Below are 12,075 nucleotides of genomic sequence, written 5' to 3'. Positions count from 1 at the left end.
AGAAAATTTATGCTCACTGTGCCTTGTGGCCAAGGCTGTCCCTTCCACTGCTGCTCAGGAGGTGAAGGAAATTCTGTTTTTTCTTCATCAACCACTTGTGTGGTTCTGCTGCAAGAACAGTAGAATTTATTTAGATTGATTATTGCAAAAAAAAATGTTTTCTTTTTGTCCAAGAGGTAACACTGCAATACAATTGGATAAAAGACTGCCATACAATTGGATAAAACACTGCATTTCTCATCTTTATTTTCATCTTTTTCAAAGCAAAAATAACTCCCTGTTGATGCATTGTGAATTTTTTATCAAAATAAGGAAGGAAATGTGCAAAAATTGACTTTTCTTAGAGGAACTTCTCATAATCAAGGTCTGGAAAAATGCTATTAGAGCTGGGCAGCAAATTCAGGAGATTTGGGTGCTGAGTCTTTCTCCTTCACTGGTGGGGAGAAGAAATGAAGTTTTTGTGCAGCAAAATTTGATCATAATCGAGGATGAAGCAGAAGTTTTCCAGTCACAGCCAATCGTGGCTGGTTTATGAGAAGAAAAAAAGGTGAAATTTACTTTTCTCCAGCTTTTGGCTGTGATTTCAGAGGAGGAGAGAGGAGCTTTTCCCCCAAATTCCATCACCTGCGGAAGGAAAACCAGAAATTTTGTGTTGGAATTCCCAATGGGAAGAAATGCTGATGTCTGCCTCCAGCTCAGAAAACTGAATTATTTCTTTATTAGAAATTTGGTGTGGGCTGGCAAGGAAAACTGAGTTTTAGAGGTGATTTTAGGGCTCATCCCACCCTGGGGCTAATATAATTAATTTAATTAGTTTAATTAAGCTCAAAATTCCACTAATCTCATTAGACCCAAAAAGATCTTCAACCAAACAGGACCAAAATCTGATTTGCAGCTGTCAGGTGCGGAATCTTGTGGAATAAATAATAATAAATAATAATAATAATAATATCAGAATAAAATAAGCGAAGTGGCAGTGCTTTCCTCTTCTCTCTTACCTGGGTCCTCGGGGGATAAATTGATTTTTTGGTTTTCCTGCAGCACCTGGAGCGCAGATTGGAGCAGTGGGATGAGTTTTTGTGGGATGGAGTCGCGGGGATCGTTTGAGATTTCGGGGCTGCCAAAAATCCTGGGGCTCTGAGAGGTTCCAGGAAAAGGCACCTGGAACAGCACAGAGGCTTTTTGGGGTAAAAAATGTCATTTTATCGACTTCTTAAATGAGAATAAGTTAAATCCTTGTAAAAGTTCAATTAATAACAGATTGTCCCAAACTCAATCAATGCTGCAGCAAGTTAAAATGCTGCCTTTTCCAGCGGTCCTCGTCCCAAAATCTCAGATTTTTTCGCATCCTCCAAGTTAATAAAAATATTGCAAACATGATTTGAGTATTGCCTTATATTTAATATCTTTCTCAAGTGAGTTTTTGGTTATCTTGCTCTGATCCTTTGCAGTTTTTGGGTGGCACCTCTCGTTTATGGACAAATTAATTGTTTTGCAGCCTGCAAAATATTAAATGTGCTGCGCTGAAAGCGACGTTTTATGTGGCTGTGCCTAAAATTTCTTGAAGAGAATTCAATTTATTATTCCCTACAAATTCGATTTATTATTCTGCGTACGGATTCATTTTGTTATTCCATGAATAGATTCAATTTATTCTATGTATCAATTCAATTTGTTATTCCGTGGATAAATTCAATTTGTTTTCCCGTGTTTAAATTCAATTTATTATTCCATGTATCAACCCCGTTTGTTGTTCCATGTATCAATTTGCCTTTCCAAGCATAAATTTGATTTATTCCATTTTTAATTCTTGCTGAGCTGAGCTCTACCTGCTGTTTTCCTGTGTTCTCCTCATTTTCCTCCCCCTTTCCTGGGCTGCTCAGAGCCTTCAGCCAAAGGTTTTTCAGCAAGGAGATTTCATTCATTACCCTGTGATACACAACTTTCACCTGAGGTACAGAAATCAAGAGAAAAGAAATAATAATTAATAAATAATGAAAATAAAAAGCTGCTATTAGGAGTGAAGGGATAATTTGGAGCTGGTGAAATTTCCCTTTATGTGTTAAAACCCAAACCGGGGAGAATTTTTGGTGTAAATAATGTGAATAATGATTTTTTCCCCCCCCACGCATTATTTGTTATTTATTTTGTTATTTATAATTAAATTAATTTTGTTTATTTATTTATGATTTAGCTGTTAAATGCTCATTGTGATCCAGCTCCCTCTGCTGTCTTTAAAACCTCACCTGGCCTTACCAGAGTGCCACAGGTGGACTCACATTTGGGCTCTCCTATGGATTTCAGCAGTAAAATTTATATATTTTAGTATAAAATTAAAATAACATAATTTCTAGTCATTTATTCACCTCTCCTCAGCCTAACCTGCATTTCTCCAGCATGGAAAATCCACATGATTTTCATTTTACGGATAAAAAGTTGAAGCTGGAAGCTGAAGTCACTTTCCAAAAATTGGCAGTTGAGTACCAAGAGAAAAAATTGTAAAAAAATCAAAATGTTTGACCTTAAAACTTCTTTTCTTAACTTAAAACTCCTCTCCCTGCTTTTAGAAAACACTTAATAAAATGAGGACAGATTTATTTATCGTGTCCTAAACGGATGAAAATTGAAATAAAGCATCAGCCTCACGATGAAACAACGTGACCTGACAGAATGTACTCAGCTTCAGGCTTTAATACATGAAAAACAGCTGCAGAAAAATTAATTAATAATGGATAATTTTATTATTATTACTACAAAGAATGATTTTTACCTCTTCCTTGAAGCGGCCCAGGGTGGAGGTGACAGACTGGGACTGCCTCAGCAGCAGCTCAAAGAAAATTTGGGTGTTGAAAGAGTCGAGGTCCATTTGATCCTCGGGCTCCCCTCCCCGCAGGGAAGCGGCTGGAAAAGGGAATTTTCTTCCTTAATTTCATTTCTTTTTAGCAATTTTTGTTCTTTTCTCTCGATTTTAGCGCTTTCGGGCTGGCTCTGAATGCAAATGAGCAGCCTGAAGGTGGAATTTGGGTTCCATTCTGGGCAGAACCCCCTGGTTTTAGGGAATTTTGGGTTTTTTTTGGGGTTTTTTTGGGGGTTTATTTGGGTTCTTTTGGGGATTTTTTGTGGGGGGGGTTGGGGTTTTCATTGAGGGTTTTGGATGGTTTTGTGGGGATTTTTTTGGGGTTATTTTGGGGGGTTTTGGGGTTATCAGTGAGGGGTTTTGGGGTTTTTTGGGAGATTTTTTCGGGGTTTTGGGTTTTTTGGGGGATTTGGGGGGTTTTTTTGGGGGGGGTTGGGATTTTTTAAGGTGTTCCTTGGGGAATTTTTGGGGTTTTTTTGGAGGTTTTGGGGGGGCTTTGGGGGGTGCTTTGGGGTGTTTTTTTGGGGAGTTTTGGGGTTTTTGGTTTGGTTTTTTGGGGGGGGTGTTTTTTGTTTGTTTTGGAGGTTTTTGGAGGTTTTTGGGGATTTTTTTTTGGGTTTTTGGGGATTTTGCTGCCTGACCTGTCCCTGGAGTGCTGCAGGAGTGCCCAGCCTGGTGCTGCAGTGCAGGATGAGTTTTTTTCATGGAAAAAACAGCTGGAATTTTGGAGGAAATGCCAACAGCTGGAATTTTGGAGGAATAACTGTCCAGGTTGTACTTGAGCTGCTGCCTCCGGAACGCGGGGCTGGGGCTGCTCCTCTGGGTCCAGCCCAGGCCCTGACACAGGAGCTGCAAAATTCAAAATAAAATTCCCAAAATCAGCAAATAAAATTCAGAAAAATTAAAAAAAAAATTCACAAAAATTCAAAGTAAAATTCAGAAAAAAAAAAAATTCACAAAATCCAAACTAAAATTCATAAAATCCAAAATAAAGTTCACAAAAATCTGAAATAAAATTCACAAAATCCAAAATAAATAGAAGGCAGCCAGCAGCTGCGGAAGTGCAGAGATCATATATAATATTTATTATTTATACTATTTTATAAATTATGCATAATATTCTTTTAAAAATTAGGAATTGTGTCTAATGTATACTATATTATATATAATATATAGAATATATCATATATTAATATATCTATATTGTATATAGATATATTTTATTGCATATAATATATTGTGTATAATATTTATATATATTATATATTACAATATAAATTATATATAATATTCTTTTTAAAATTTGGAATTCTATATTATATAATATATATAATATGTAAAATCTATACAAAGTATACTATATATAATTATATAAATTATACATAATATTCAATATGTATTATGTATTATATATTATATTTTTTATATAAATGATAGATAAGATTCTTTAAAAACTTAGCAATGGACAAATGGTGATTTCATTGTGTAAAATGGTATATTATTGTGTAAAATTGCAATTCCATGTACTCACTGCCCACGCCGGGCCAGCAGCAGCAGAGGTGCAGAGATTACATACAATATTATATATATATATATTATCTATATTTACTCACTGCCCACGCCAGGCTGGCCAGCAGCAGCAGCAGCAGCAGTGCTGTGGTGCAGATATTATATACAATATTATATATCTATATATAGTATATAATCTATATGTACTCACTGCCCACGCCAGGCTGGCCAGCAGCAGCAGCAGCAGCAGTGCCGAGGTGCAGACATTATATACAATATGATATATCTATAGTATATAATCTATATGTACTCACAGCCCACACCAGCCCCGCCAGCAGCAGCAGCAGTGCCGAGGTGCAGACATTATATATCTATAGTATATAATCTATATGTACTCACAGCCCACACCAGCCCCGCCAGCAGCAGCAGCAGTGCCGAGGTGCAGACATTATATACAATATGATATATCTATAGTATATAATCTATATGTACTCACAGCCCACGCCAGGCTGGCCAGCAGCAGCAGCAGTGCCGAGGTGCAGACATTATATATCTATAGTATATAATCTATATGTACTCACAGCCCACGCCAGCCCCGCCAGCAGCAGCAGCAGCAGTGCCGAGGTGCAGACATTATATACAATATGATATATCTATATATAGTATATAATCTATATGTACTCACTGCCCACACCAGCCCCGCCAGCAGCAGCAGCAGTGCCGAGGTGCAGACATTATATACAATATGATATATCTATAGTATATAATCTATATGTACTCACAGCCCACGCCAGCCCCGCCAGCAGCAGCAGCAGTGCCCAGGTGCAGACATTATATATCTATAGTATATAATCTATATGTACTCACAGCCCACGCCAGCCCCGCCAGCAGCAGCAGCAGTGCCCAGGTGCCCGCGGCCAGCGCTGCCCGCTCCGGGCCCGGCTGCAGCTCCCGGCTCCTGCCGATGCCCACCTGGACTGCGCACCTGGGCACGCCGGGCAGGAAGGGCGCTTCCTCCGGGCACCGAGCCCCCGCGGGCATCGCCCGCACGTACTGCGCAACAGCACCGTCAGTTCTTACGTTAAAATTGGATATAGCAAATTGTATAACAGCAAATTAAAGAAATAGAAATGATATAACGATAAAAAATTAAATTATTGCAATTTATGTCCATTTATTATTTCTATCCGATTTATTAGTATTCAAAGTAATTTTTTTTTTGCAGTCTAATCCGCAGGGATTGCCCCGTTCTTCCCTATAAAAAGATGCTCACAGTTCTTTTTGCAGCTTCCCACACTTCCAAACGTTCACATGGAGCACAAAATTCTTCTCCAAGAGGGAAATCATAAATAAAAAAGAAGGATTTTCTGGGTACAAACCCAGCAAACCAGTTAGGGTTTTGTGTACCCCTGCTGAGGCCCTGCACGACCACACAATTTCATATTTGTAATTCATTAAATTCATTTTTTTGCACTTACACGGACAAATTTTCAGGGATTGCTCCATTCTTCCCTATAAAAGGATGCTCACTCTTATTTTTGCAGCTTCCAAACTTTCACCCGGAGCACAAAATGCTTTTCCGAGAGGGAAATCATAAATAAAAAAGGATTTTCTGGCTACCAACCCAGAAAACCAGTTAAGGTTTTTGTCTCCCTGCTGAGGTCCTGCCCAAGAACACAACTTCATGTTTGTAGTTATTTAAATTTATTTTTTTGCACTTACACAATCAAATTTCCAGGAATTGCTCTGTTTTCCCCCTCACATTTATTTCCGTGCTATAAAAAGATGCTCACTCTTATTTTTGCAGCTTCCAAACTTTCACCTGGAGCACGAAATGCTTTTCCAAGAAGAGAAATTATAAATTAAAATAAATTGTTTTTTGGGTACAAACCATTCTTTTGTGCCTGTTGCTGCTCAGCTGGAGCACGTAAGTGCCGGGGGCCTGGAACTGGAAAAGGAACAGGAGGAATTTTGGGGAATTTCTGGAAATTTCCCCAATTTCCTCCCGGAGGCTCCGGAAATCTCCCCAGTCAAATTCAGCGTTTGTGTTGTACAAGTTGTTCCTAGGAAGGAAAATATTAAAAATTCCTTTTAATTGCTCATTTTATTTTAATTATTTTTCCTTCTCGGCTCATAAATGGGTGGAAATTTATCCCCAGTCAAATTCAGCGTTTCTGTTGAACAAGTTGTTTCTATGAAGGAAAATATTCAAAATTCCTTTTAATTGCTCTTTTTAATTAGTTTTCCTTCTCGGCTCATAAATGGGTGGGGATTTATTTATTATAAAATTATTTATTTTTTATAAATTCAGAGTTGTTGCCCATCCCAGCAGTGAATTAAGGAGCAACAATGGGAATTGAGGCTCCAGGATTTCCTCGCCCAGCTTTGTTTTGGCATGATCCAACCACATCTTCCCCCCCCAAAAAAAATACAAAAATTAACCCTAAAGAACAGGAATTTTTATTTTCCTGTGCAAAAATAGTTCTAACTCAGAAACAGCATCGCCAAGACATCAGAAGCAGCAAGCAGGGATTTAATTTTGCCTGTTTTTAATAAGTAAATATGAATTTCTTAACAATTTAAATGTTTCCTACAGTGCACATGTGAAAAATACATTGAATTTTGTTGAATAATGAGAATTTTCCTGCTCCTAGTCACATTTCCTTTCAGGTCTGTGTTGGGAAAAGGTGAAGAATTTCTTGTGGCTGATGTGGAATTGCATGAGCGGAGTTTTCTGTAAATTTAGCACTCCACACAAAATTTATCCTGCTCAGCCCCAGAACATTCATTGGAAATTTGTGTATTTCCAATGGAAATTTGTGTATTTCCAATAAAAATTTCTGTATTTCCAATGGAAATTTGTTTATTTCCAATAAAAATTTCTGTATTTCCAATGGAAATTTGTGTAATTCCAACGGAAATTTTTGTATTTCCAACGGAAATTTGTCTATTTCCAACGGAAATTTGTGTATTTCCAAAGGAAATTTGTGTATTTTCAATGGAAATTTGTTTATTTCCAATGGAAATTTGTGTATTTTCAATGGAAATTTGTGTATTTCCAATAAAAATTTCCGTATTTCCAATGGAAATTTGTGTATTTCCAACAGAAATCTGTGTATTTCCAACGGAAATTTGTTTATTTCCAATGGAAATTTGTCGATTTCCAATGGAAATTTGTGTATTTCCAACAGAATTTTTTTTATTTCGAATGGAAATTGGAAAAACCAGTTTTCTGGATTTTTTTTTTTTTTTTTGCACTTACACATCATAAAGTGGGAAATGCTCCCTGGAGATGAGGAAGAGCAGGCTCACGTTGCCGCTGATGCAGGTGATGGGGTTGAGGATGCCAAAAAATTGGGGTTGGGATGTGGAATTTGGGGGGAATTCCCGGGGATCCCCGCGCTCCTCACGGCCCGGGCGATCTGTGGGAGCACACAGCAGCCTCAGCACCCAGAAATCCCTTTTTCTCTTGGGAAATATGTCCGTACGTGAATAAAATGTATACATTTCTCATGAAAAATATAATAAATATGTAAAAATGTACCTATTTTTAAATGTAAAAATGTAATATTTTAGATATGTAGATTTATAAATATTTAAAAATATATATTAAAGTATGTTTCAATAACTATATATTAAAGTATGTGTGTATAACTCTCTATAAAAATAGTTATAAATAACTAATATTAATAATGAAACTAATATTAATAGCTAATTTTTATATAACTATATATCAATAGAAAATTTAAAAATATATATTTATAAATATTTTAAAATATATATTAAAATATATGTGAGTATAACAATATATAAAAATATAACATAATATAATATAACATAATATGTATAACAAAATATAAAAATATATCTATATATACATATAACTATATATATACATATAACTATATATACATATAACTATATATATACATATAAGTATATAAATACATATAACTATATAAATATATATATAAATATTAATTTTAAAATATAGAAAAACATAAAATGTAAAATATATATATTTATAACTATTTTAAAATAGATATAAAATAATAAATATACGTATCTATAACGATTTCTTGAAATATAATCATATATATACACATATAACTATATATATAACTATAACTGTATAACTAAATTTATAGACATAACTATAAGTATGTAACAATATAGAAGAAGAGATAACAACATAGAACAGTATATAACAACAACAATAACAACAATATAACTATAACTATAACTTTAACTGTAACTATAACTATAACTATAACTATAACTATAACTATAACTATAACTGTAACTGTAACTATAAATATAACTATAAGTAACTATAAGTATAAGTATAAGTATAAGTATAACTATAACTATAACTATAACTATAAATAATATAAGTATAATAAATCTGAATGTAATTATAATATTTTAAATATAAATATAAGTATAAATATAATAAATATAAATATAAGTATAAGTAAAGTATAAGTATAAATATAAGTATAAATATAAATATAAATATAAATATAAATATAAATATAAATGTAAATATAAATATACATATAAATATAAATATAAATATAAATATAAATATAAATATAAATATAAATATATGTAAATTTAATTTCCAGAATTAGGAGCAGCACGGGTACCTTGAATTCTGCTTATTTTGGCATTTCCTGAGGGCAGCGTAGGGGCTGTGTGCAGGTGGCAAAATTAAAAAATTAATTTTGAACAATTGGTATGAAATCCGAATTCGGGAGCGCTGCAGGGGAACTCACCTGGAGCTGCTGCTGAGGCGGAGCTCGGTCGCTGCAGGGCTGAAGCCTCACCCAGCACCACGAGGTCGTGAATTAATTGAGGGTCAGGATTATAAACCCCTAAAAATCCTTTCTCTGGTGGAACAACAACCACAAAAAATTAACAGTGGTACCAAATTGAGTTGTACAAAAAAATTAAGTTAAGAATTTCTGGTTTTCATGATGAATTTTACTCTGAATTTTGCTTTTCCTGCTAGGATATCTGCTCAGCAAAGCCCCCCAAGCTCTAAACACAAATGGGATCGTTTTTAGCGCATTTTTTCTCATTCTAGGGCAGTTTTTAAAATGTTTGGGCCTTTTAAAATTAAATTAATTTTTTTTTTTTAAATTAAAGCCTTTAGGGTTTTTTTTTGATCCAGCAACTTGGTTGAAATCAATGAACCTGCACAGGGAAAAATGAGTTTTTCCTGATGCTGGGATTAAATTTTCTGCAAATTGTGCTTTTTGGCCTGGATCTGGAATTCTGAGGGAAATATTTTTTTTAACTCCGTTGCATTTAACTTGGTAAAATTCAAATTGGTAAAATATATGCATTGAAAAAATTAAAAATAAATACATCAAAATCTCAATCCCAAGAAAAAAAATTCTCTGCAGGTAGAGGAGTTGAGAAGGGATTCCAGCTCTGTTTATTGTAACTTAGGTAGGAAACCCTTGAATATTTTTCCTGTACTGCTGAAAATACACAAATTTCCAATGGAAATACATAAATTTCCATTGGAAATACAAAAAATTTCCATTGAAAATACAAAAATTTCCTTTGGAAATACATCAATTTCCACTGGAAATACACAAATTTCCATTGGAAATGCACAAATTTCCTTTGGAAATACACTGATTTCCTTTGGAATTACACTAATTTCCATTGAAAATACACTAATTTCCATTGAAAATACACAAATTTCCATTGGAAATACAAAAAATTTCCATTGCAAATAGACAAATTTCCTTTGGAAATACACAAATTGCCACTGGAAATAGACAAATTTTCAACGAATGTTCTGGGACTGAGCAGAATAATTTTGTGTGGAGTGCTAAATTACATTTTTCTCAGGATATAAACCTTGAGATCTCTCCTAATTTCTCTTTTAAACCCCATGGAAAGGCTTTTTTTGTGTGCAAACCCCATGAATTACCCCAAAAATTCTTTTCCCTCACCACTCATCTCCACGACGTGCGCTGGGTGGGTTTCTTGTCCTGCAGCACAAACATCTTCCAAAGAGAAATTTGGTCTTGGTAGAACTTTCCTTAAGTTTTCTAAGAAAACAACAGTCTAAAAGAAAAAAAAAAATTCAGATTTTTTATTTATTTTCCAACCTTAATTTCTTTTCACGGTTGCAACAGAATTAAAAAGTACTTTACGTATGTGATAGAAAAAACTTCAGGGATTTTTTTGTTGTTGTTACATAGAATTTTCTGAGCAAAAACAGGAACGAGGGGCAGAGCCTGACAGAAGCAGGGAGATGCTGGAAATGGGAATTTTTGGCACCTTGCTCCCGTTGCCGTGGGTGATGAAAAGTTGCATTTTTTTCCCTGCACAGGTGAGCTGCAGGGTGGATTTTTGGTGCCTCCTGCACTGGGAATTGCAAACCCTCTCCAGGCTGTGCGAGCGGCAGGTGCAGAACCCCAGGGTTTTGTCATAGCCTTGGAAATCCCTGGGGGAGGCGCAGACCTTTGGGGATTTAACAGAAAAAAAAATTAAAAAAACGTAATTCCTTGTGGGTTCCTGGAAAAGAGGCAAAACCTCCTCAGAAAACAGAAATAACGCAAATAATCCTGGAACACCCTGCTAGGTGTGCCCTATGAAGGGAGAGCTTGGGAATTTTGCTTTTTGGGGTATTTTCTGCCAGGTTTTGGGATTAAAAAAAAATCAAAACAAAACAAACAACAGCAACAACAAAAAAGTAATACCTTGTGGGTTCCTACAGCTGGAGAAGAGGCAAAACCTCCACAGAAAACAAGAATAACACAAATAACCCTGGAGTACCATGCTGGGTATGCCCTGTGAAGGGAGAGCTTGGAAATTTTGCTTTTTTGGGGTGTTTTCTGCCTGGTTTGGGGATTTAAAAAAAGAAAAATTAAAAAAAAATTAATACCTTGTATGTTCCTACAGCTGGAAAATAGGCAAAATCTCCTCAGAAAACAGAAATAACCTTTGCGTACCATTCTGGGTGTGCCCTGTGAAGGGAGAGCTTGGGAATTTTGCTTTTTTGGGGTATTTTCTGCCTGGTTTGGGGATTTAACAGAAAATAATTTTTAAAACAACTTAACACCTTGTGGGTTCCTAAAGCTGGGGAAGAGGCAAAACCTCCTCTGAAAACTCAAATAACCTTTGAGTACCATTCTGGGTGTTCCCGGTGATGGGAGAGCTTGGGAATTTTGCTTTTTTTGGGCTATTTTCTGCCTGGTTTTTGGGATTTAACAGAAAAAAAAATTAAAAAACCTGAATACCTTGTGGGAGCAGTAGCGAGCCCATCCTCTCTTGGTCAGGCACTGGCCCTCCTGGTTGCGGGAGGCCGAGTCCCGGCACACGGGGAACGTTTGGGTGACACATTTTCCATCCCTCCCAGAGCTCCTAAATCCGGGAGGGCAGGTGCACAGGGAGTCTCGGGGCTGGAAATTCAAACACGGAGTTTTTTAGGAACCTGCAGTTGGTGTCCACACGCCACCCTGAAACGCAAACTTTAAGGGATTTAGAGATTTTAGAGGAGCTAAGATTTTAGTTAGAGATAAGCATTACTAGAGTTAATTAAAATAAATGAATAGGCCTTGATGAAGTTAGGAGTTAGTAGTTAACTAATAACTGATTGCTTGTCAGCACAATGTTGAGTTAGCTGGGTTTATAATGAAGAATATAAACTGATAAATTGCTTTTAGGAACATCAGACAATTGTG

The 12,075-nt window shown here is 35.8% G+C and overlaps 1 protein-coding gene across 1 annotated transcript in view; it reads right to left on the bottom strand.

Annotated features, from left to right (window-relative positions):
• The window catches only part of LOC116184450 (uncharacterized), a 37,046-nt gene that overhangs the window by 2,433 nt on the left and 22,538 nt on the right, over positions 1-12,075 (bottom strand). The window contains exons 16-27 of the mRNA XM_077788080.1: positions 11,632-11,793; positions 10,670-10,852; positions 10,339-10,453; positions 9,145-9,258; positions 7,679-7,788; positions 6,258-6,314; positions 5,234-5,419; positions 3,499-3,706; positions 2,771-2,901; positions 1,830-1,949; positions 999-1,161; positions 18-108 (exon numbers count right to left, since the gene is read on the bottom strand). Coding sequence (XP_077644206.1) covers positions 18-108; positions 999-1,161; positions 1,830-1,949; positions 2,771-2,901; positions 3,499-3,706; positions 5,234-5,419; positions 6,258-6,314; positions 7,679-7,788; positions 9,145-9,258; positions 10,339-10,453; positions 10,670-10,852; positions 11,632-11,793 — 1,640 coding nt within the window. The remainder of the gene's footprint in view (positions 1-17; positions 109-998; positions 1,162-1,829; positions 1,950-2,770; positions 2,902-3,498; positions 3,707-5,233; positions 5,420-6,257; positions 6,315-7,678; positions 7,789-9,144; positions 9,259-10,338; positions 10,454-10,669; positions 10,853-11,631; positions 11,794-12,075) is intronic.

The sequence above is a fragment of the Lonchura striata genome, chromosome 23 (genome assembly GCF_046129695.1).
Source record: "Lonchura striata isolate bLonStr1 chromosome 23, bLonStr1.mat, whole genome shotgun sequence".
Taxonomy (NCBI): domain Eukaryota; kingdom Metazoa; phylum Chordata; class Aves; order Passeriformes; family Estrildidae; genus Lonchura; species Lonchura striata.
This window is presented reverse-complemented; position numbering and strand designations above follow the sequence as displayed.